The sequence below is a fragment of the Lipotes vexillifer genome, unplaced genomic scaffold (assembly GCF_000442215.2).
Source record: "Lipotes vexillifer unplaced genomic scaffold, Lipotes_vexillifer_v1.1 scaffold371, whole genome shotgun sequence".
Classification (NCBI taxonomy): domain Eukaryota; kingdom Metazoa; phylum Chordata; class Mammalia; order Artiodactyla; family Lipotidae; genus Lipotes; species Lipotes vexillifer.
The window spans coordinates 210,098-217,791 of record NW_006786304.1 but is presented as its reverse complement, the minus strand read 5'-3'; the positions used below and the strand labels follow the sequence as shown (position 1 = coordinate 217,791).

Here is a 7,694-nt window from a genome sequence, read left to right as displayed (position 1 = left end):
ACTCTTTGGCGGGGAGGGGGGAAGGTCTCGCAGCCAACGTTTCGGGCCCCACCTCTCTGGGCTCTTCGCTATCCTCACTGGAGGGCCAGGCTGGGGCAAGAGCGGACGGGGCAGGGAGAAGGGGGCCGGGGGCCAGGCGGGCCTAGCGCAGGTCCTCCTCGTCGCCCTGGATCGTCTTCTTGATTCGCAGCAGCATGGTGGTGAGCCACTGGTCCAGCCGGGAGATGGCGTCGTACTCCTTCACCTGTGCGCCGGGGACCGGGGTCAGGAGGGGCGGCCCACCCCGCGCCTGGCCTCGGCTCCCCGCCCCGCCACCAACCCTAGCCCACAGTCTCTGTTCCCAAGAGCCTCCAGGTGTGTCCCTGTCAGCCTCAGTCCCCAAGGAGGAGCAAGGGGAGGCGTGGGGCCCGACCCAAGCTGGGGCGGCTCCCTTCTGTGTCTTTACTGGCCTGGGCGTGAAGCTTCCCTTGGGGGGAAGAAAGATTTTATGGCTGAAAAAAAAAAGTCCAGTTTTCTTGTTTTACGGATGGGAAATTGAGGCCTGGAGACATGAAGAAGCGGCGGGATGGACCTGACGAGTTTGGGCTCTGTCATCATTCAGAGGCCTACGATTGGTGATGGGCACCCAGGGAGAGACATGCTTGACAGATACAGTCTGGAGGACCTAATGTGGGCCTAAGCTGGATGTAACTGAGTTCCAGAAAGCTCAGAATAGGGTAAGGAAAGGGAGAAACATCTCCATGGGGCGGTTCTATCGGGGTTCTAAGCTGCCGGAAAGGTGGACCCTCCCAATGCTGCCTCTCTGGCACCCTTTGCTCCTCCTCCCTCCTGCTGTCGGGGAGGGGAGGGGGAATGATGCGACTCATTCCCTCCCTCCCTGCACATCCAGGACCACCCAAAGTGCCCGATGTGAGACAGCCTTAACTGCTCACCCCGGGGGACTCAGAGTGTTGCTAAGACCTTGGCCTTCAGGAGCAGACAGATATGGGTTCCAAGCCCAGCTCTGGCCCCGAGAGGCCTCAGTGCTATCGTCTCTAAAACGGGGAGAACACTCCCCGCACCTCTTGGGGCTACTTGTGAGGATTCTGGAACGGCTGGAGAAAGGAGTTCATGGCCAGGGGCCGGGACTGGAGATAAAAAAGGGTGAAATTGGGCTTCCCTGGTGGCGCAGTGGTTGAGAGTCCTCCTGCCGATGCTAGGGGACACGGGTTCATACCCCGGTCCGGGAAGATCCCATGTGCCGCGGAGCGGCTGGGCCCGCACATCCGGAGCCTGTGCTCCACAACGGGAGAGGCCACAACAGCGAGAGGCCCGCGTACCGCAAAAAAAAAAAAAAAAAAAGGGTGAAATTCATGGGACCACATCTGACAAGGGTAGCCACCCCTGCCAGCCACTCACCGCCTCGGTGTAGCTGTCCACGTTCTGTTCCTCGTGGGCGTCTAGCAATTTCTGCAAGAGAATGGCAGGCAGGGCTCAGGGGCCCAGGCTGGCCTGAGGCCTGACCTGGATGAGATTCACACACACACTATCTGGGTGAGTGAAAGCTGGGGGGACTCCCATGCTGACAGGAAGGAAGGGGCTGTGTTCCAACCCTGCCCTCCGCATCAGAAAGTCACTGACACAGAATATCACGTGTGCACGCGTGCCTGTGTGAGTGTGAGATCCCGCAGCCTCCCAGCTCTGCCCCCAGCTCCATCGTTGACTGAATCTTACTTGTCTCATCCAGAAACTGGTGACCCAAATGGCAGACGAGGGGGAAACAAAAGACCCTTGAAAAGTACTGTACAAATCTCGGTGATCGTGCTAACCAGAGCCAAGCCTCCAGATTCCCATCCACACGCCCTGCTCCAAGCGCAGATGCAGGAAAGGGGTGGCCTGAGCCCCTGGCACTCACTTTCATCAGCTTGCACTCCCGAGAGTCGGAGAACGCAGGGAATAGCTCCTCATACTTCTGGACAGCGAGCTGAGTGTCGGCGAGGGTGGAGAGAAGGATGAAGGGGACAAGTTAATAAAGAAGGGCCCTCGGAGCAGCTGGCCCGGCAGCCGAGGGGATCGGGGGCCGCTCTGGCCCCGAGTCAGCTGTCTGCGCCACCCCCCCAGCCTCCAGTGACACTGGGCTCCGTGCTTGGCGGCAGCTTCACGGAGCTGAGCTCAGTGCAAGCCTGGCTGCAGAGACAGCTGCAGGGGACGGGGGGCGGCGGGGGCCTGGGGGAGGGAGGAGGGTTCCCCAGGCCGGTGCTCAGTGCCTCTCCTGCACCCGGTCCACCCAGGGTAGGGGCAATGGCAACAACTGCCTGGTACTGCCTCATAACAGCACATCCTATGTGTCACGCCTGACGCCAGGCACTTCTCACGTTTAACCCTCACGAGGACCCGGGAGGGTCAAACGGTGGTGACCCTATTTTGAAAGTAGAAAACAGATCCAGAGATGGTAGTGACCTGCTCAGGGCACAGGGGACGTGCTGGGGATCTGAACTGGCCTGACCCCAAAGCCCAAGCTCTCACCTGCCCTGCCGGATGCCGGCAAAGGGAGCAAGGGTGGGGCTCAGACACACCATGTGGCTGAGGATGGGGCAGCTGGAGACCCCAAGAAATCCCAGACGCCAGCAGAACCCAGCTCCTCTCCCTGGCCATTCTCCAACCTCTCACCCAGCCCTGATCCCTCTCTTGCTAAGAAGCCCTGAGAACAAGCGGGCCTGGCATTTAGGCTCTGGTTCAAATCATGACACTGGGAGTCAGAAAGATCTGGAATCCTGGGGCTTCAGTTTACTAGCCATGTGCTTTGAACAAGGGACTCTGGTTTCAGCCTCAGTGTCTTCATGTGTAAAATGGGGTGACCATGGTATCAACCTCATGGAGTGCGGTAAGGACTCAAAAAGTGCTCCCACAAAAGAAAAAGCCTGGCACTAAGCAAGTCGGGAGTTGGAAACTCAAAGGCTACAGGGACTGAGCGAGTGAAATCAGGGATAGAAACAAGCATTTCCCGCCCAAAGGCCGAATGCCAGGGGCCAGATGTGAGTGAGGGGCTTACCCTCCAAAGGGCTTTAGAGGCGACCCGGCCTAGTGACAGACCCTGTGCTCCAAGGGCAGTCACCCTGTGTGGGGGGTGGGGTAAGCTCTGGGTGGGCCCCTGGGCCTGGGCTCACCTTGGCGTTGAGCATGTCGATGCAGAAGTGGCAGAGAGCCGCCTTGAAGAAATAGTCCTTGGCGCTGTACTTGAGCAGCGGGCTGTCCATGGCATTGGTCCCCACCTGCAAGCACGAGGAGGTGGGCAGCCAGAGGGCCAGGGTCACCGCCAGGCACTTGGGGGCCAGCTGGGAAGTGGGTCTGTTCCCCAGTGGGGCCCTGTTAACCCAGGACCCCGAGGGCAGGGAGAAGAGAGACCAGCCCTGGGGAAGTCAGCAACCGGTCTGTGAGTGACCGAGGACCAGGGCATGATGAGGAGTGGGGGTGTAGCCACAGGGCTGAGGCCAGGTGTCCGTGGGCTTCCCAAGGCGCCCGCGATGGTGGAGGGAGAGGCGGCCCTGCTGTCAGGCCCGACAGGAGGCTGGCACATCGGTGGGCAGAGGGGTGGCAGGCTGCGGGAACACGAGAGGCGGCGCCCGCCCCCCTCTCCTCCGAGGCCAGCTGCCTGCCTTTCTCCTGGCCAGGCTGAGCCTACCAGGGCGGCCGGGCACCCCCGCCCCAGCCCTCCCCGCCCAGCAGAGGGGAGCCTGCATACCCAGGGGACATCCCCTCCCGGGCCCCTTCTAGCAGGCTCCTCAGCTGCCTCTGGCTACCCCGGGCCTCGCAATTCTTCCCACTCTCTCCCTGACTCTGGTTCTTCAGAGTTGGCCTCACGCTGGGGCCACCTGGGAAGTGCCCTGTGAGGAGTGTGGGAAGGGCCTGTCTAGGAAGAGGGCGGTGACACTGCATGGGGTCGTGGGTGGCGAGAGTGTTCAGCCAGGTGGAGCACAGGGTGAGGGCGTGGGGATGACTGAGGGAAGTGCAGAGAATGGGGGGGAGGGCAGGGCACTGGAGAGGATGAGAGACAGGATGAGGGGCACTGGCAGGCAGGATGGGGCGCCGTGCCCGCCCCGCCTGCCCCCACCTGTTCGTAGATGTCAATGGCCTTCTGATACTGCTCCAGCTGTGCCGCGTAACCAGCCACCTTCAGCAGACACTTGTTGGCAGAGCTGAATGGGGCAGAGAGGGGGGAGGTCGGTGGTAGCAGGGTCTGGGGCCCTCACCGAGGGGCTGGGGCAGGCAGGAGGGGTACCTGTTGGACTCCTCGCCTTTGTAGTAGTCTGCAGACTGCTCGTAGTGGGCGATGGCCTGGGGAGACACGGGCGGTGTGGGGAGGGAGAGGGGCCAATGCAGCCTTCATCACCTTTGGGCGCAATATGGCCCGGGACTCACCGGAGCCCTTAACTCAGGCTCTGCCGGTGCCCCGTGCTCCTGTCCTGGTCTCAGAGGACTGGCTGAGGCAGCCCTCCCTGGCCACTGGCCAGGCCCCACCTGCCACTGACCTTCTCGATGTCCACCAGCTCCGTCTCGTAGATCTCAGCGATGGAGATGTGGTGCTTGGCTGCGATGGTGAACCGGCCCTGGGTGAGACGTCGGAAGGAGTCCTCAGGACAAGGGCGTCCTGAGTGCCCCGTCCCAGCTCAACCACACCCCTCCGGGTCCCCGAAGCTGGATCCTCAGCCCTCAGCTGCCCCTGGGAGGGGAGGTGTGCAGAAGAAGGTCCCAAGAGACAGAGGGGCACGGAGCTCAAAAGGGAGGCTCTAGCATGAGCGGCCTGGGTCCGAGTGCTGCCCTGACTGGGTGACAGTGGGCATGTCCCTCCACATCCAGTCTCCATGGGGACACAGGCAGATGGGGGCAACACCGAGGTAACGTTTGCACAGGGACTTGCCAGAAGCTCTGGCCCAAGGAGGCATGTGACAGATGGTCCAGAGAGGCGGAAGGACCAACCCAGAGTCACCTGGTACAGGCTCCCCGCTGTGTAAGAGACAGCCTCCCTCCCGGCCTCCCTGTCCGGTGTGGCCACACAGCCCTTCTCACAGGTCAACCCCTGCCCTCCAGCTTCCCCTGCAGGCGCCCAGGGCTTTCCCCAAGGATGCCTTCCAGCTCCCAGAGGGGCTGAGCACCTCCTACCTGCCTCCACCCGGTGGGGGTCCAGATGCCTGGCCCACCACTCACACACGAGCCTGGTCCATGGCTACCTCCTTGCCGAGGGGAGCAGGAAGGGGCAAGGCCCTGGGCTCAGCCAGGACTAGTTTTGGGTCTCAGCGACTCCTGTTGGTAGGTGTGGGGCCCTGAGCGAGTCACGTCTCTTGTCTGGGACCCTCTTTCCTGACTGTCAAACGGGATGACAACAGTGCCCACCTCGCGGGGCTGCTGTAGGGGAGACTAAATCACCCAGCTCAGAGCATCTGCTTCAATACATGGCAGCTGCTACCACTGCTATAAGGACACTACTACAGCACGGCCCTGGACCCGGCAGGAGGCAGGGCCCACGCTCCTGCCCAAGGGAGGGGTCTGACAAAGGTAGAGTGCGAAGGGGCAAAAAGTGGAGTTGACAGGAGCCAGGGTCTGGCTTTGGTCCACTGTCCTGGCTCCCTGGCCTCAGGTCAGCAGCCGCCTCTCTGGACCTCATCTGTCGATGGGGATGCTCCCGGGGGCAGGGCAGGGGCTGAGCTGACCCTGGGCCCTGCCTAGCCTCCCCAAATCAAATGGGACGCTGGTGGGGGGTGTCTGGGTAAGGGGAAACGCACCGGATACGCGAGGACCCCAACAGCAGTGACGTCTACGAGTGAGGACAACGACGGCCTGTGGGGGGCCAGAGGCAGGACCTGGGGAGGGGCCGCCAGCCCCTGTGACGTGCTGGGAGCTGCCACCAGGAGCCAGGCTGGTGAGGAGCTGCATGAGGACCCAGCCAGCCCAGCCCGGCTCCGGTGACACCCCTCACCCTGCCAGTCTCCCGCCTGCTCTCAGGGCCGGAGAAGGGAGGCTGGGGCAATGTGGTAGGACTTGGAACGGGGTGGGCAGGACACGCAGTGACCCTTACCATGTCTGTGTATATCTCAATTGCTCTCATCAAGCAGTTAATGGCCTCTGCGGAGAGAAAAGAAGGCGGGGAGGAGAAATGAGAAGGTGAAGTCATTCCAGCAGAGGCCGGGGAGAGGAGGAAGGTGCAGGGCTGCACTGGGAGAGGCCAGGGCTACGCTCCTGAGCAGGGAGGGAAGGTGAGGGGATCCCCGAGACGCAGGAAACCTGGTCAGGCTAATTTATTCTGCTGTGACTTGCCGGGCACATGCTTTCGGGGGAGCCCTGCTGATGCAGCTGCCCTCTCCCTTGGGCCACCACGACGCCACCACCTTCCCAGCAACCCCTGGGACAGGACATAGCCAGCTGGTGGCCAGACTCCCGTGGGTGTTTTGGGCCAGACCTGCCAAGGCCCTGCCCTTGAGGATGAGCTGCCGGCAGAGGCGGCAAAGGCTGACATCGGAGGAACGGCCAGGTCCCACCTGGGCTCTGCCACCCTTTCACGGTGGGACCCTGAAGCAGCTGCATCCCCTGGCCTCCGTCTGCGGCAGCAGGCGGCTGGGTGCTGTGATGCTGAGGCCCCTGCGGTTGGGGTCTCCACTATTCTGCCCACATCCCAGCCTGCAGCAGAGCCCTCTGCACCCTCCTCCGCCTGGCACTGCTGCCTGCTGGCTCCTCAAGCCACAGGTTTCACCGACAAAACACACACACTGGGATGGCACCTGGGAGGAAGAATTGGGGTACCTTTGTTGTACCACCTTTTGCAAGTTTTTAAATTTGGAAATTTGGGAAAGGCATTTTCTTTTTTTTTTGACAAGTTATTTGGAGGAGAGAGAGAAGCATGAGTGGGTGGCATTTTCTAGCAGACAGAGATGAGCTCTCGGGTGGATTTTTTTTAACACCATTTTAATGCATCTCAGGAGGAAAGGGTGTTGGGGGAGATGGAGGGAGACGGACAGAGAACCTGGACAGACCACAGCAGGTGGGCTCTGAGCTGGGGCAAGGTTGAAAATTCACCCCACAGTCCGGCATTTGTAAGCCCCCTGGTCTGCCGCTGGGGTCTCCAAAGTCAGCAGGGCCCACTGGGCTGAGATGCTGCAAAGAAACTGCAGGCCCGGTGTCTGCTCTCAAGGGCCTAATGGTCTCATCACGCAGGGAGACATGTGAACAGAGGCTCTTAGGCCCAGACCTGTGGCTGGCCCTTCAGGGAGTCCCCAAGCGCCCTCCCCAAATTTACAGGCCGAAAGGGGGTGTCTGTGAGCACTACTCTGGGGGAGGGAGGATTGGTAGGTCGGGTCCAATTCTGAAAGCCCCCTCGGGACCCCTAAAATATTCAGAGAGCGTACACCACTGGGTCAAGGTTCTGAGGCTGATGGGGGAAGCCTGAGGCAGCAGGGAAGAGAGAAAGAAAGCAAAAAGGGGCAGAGAAGGAGAAAAGGGGGAGAACACCACAAACAAATACAGCCTGAAGCAGTGTTACTTTAACACACACACACACACACACACACACACACACACACAGGTTTTGTGACAGAGCATTTCTGGAAGTAACTGATGAGCCGGCAACCCAGCGGTAAGGAGGATAAGGAACCAGGGGTAGGGCTGCGGTGCGTGAGCTGTGCACACTCCACCCTGCTCCATTCTCCACCCGGGGGGGGGGGGGG

The 7,694-nt window shown here is 61.1% G+C and overlaps 1 protein-coding gene across 1 annotated transcript in view; it reads right to left on the bottom strand.

The window, feature by feature from the left end:
• Nucleotides 1-99: 99 nt before the first annotated feature.
• Nucleotides 100-7,694, bottom strand: part of NAPA (NSF attachment protein alpha) — a 25,481-nt gene continuing 17,886 nt past the window's right edge. The window contains exons 4-11 of the mRNA XM_007458472.1: nt 6,053-6,099; nt 4,509-4,586; nt 4,259-4,314; nt 4,091-4,175; nt 3,147-3,251; nt 1,895-1,963; nt 1,399-1,449; nt 100-244 (exon numbers count right to left, since the gene is read on the bottom strand). Of these exons, the coding sequence (XP_007458534.1) occupies nt 143-244; nt 1,399-1,449; nt 1,895-1,963; nt 3,147-3,251; nt 4,091-4,175; nt 4,259-4,314; nt 4,509-4,586; nt 6,053-6,099 (593 nt within the window). The 3' untranslated portion in view covers nt 100-142. The remainder of the gene's footprint in view (nt 245-1,398; nt 1,450-1,894; nt 1,964-3,146; nt 3,252-4,090; nt 4,176-4,258; nt 4,315-4,508; nt 4,587-6,052; nt 6,100-7,694) is intronic.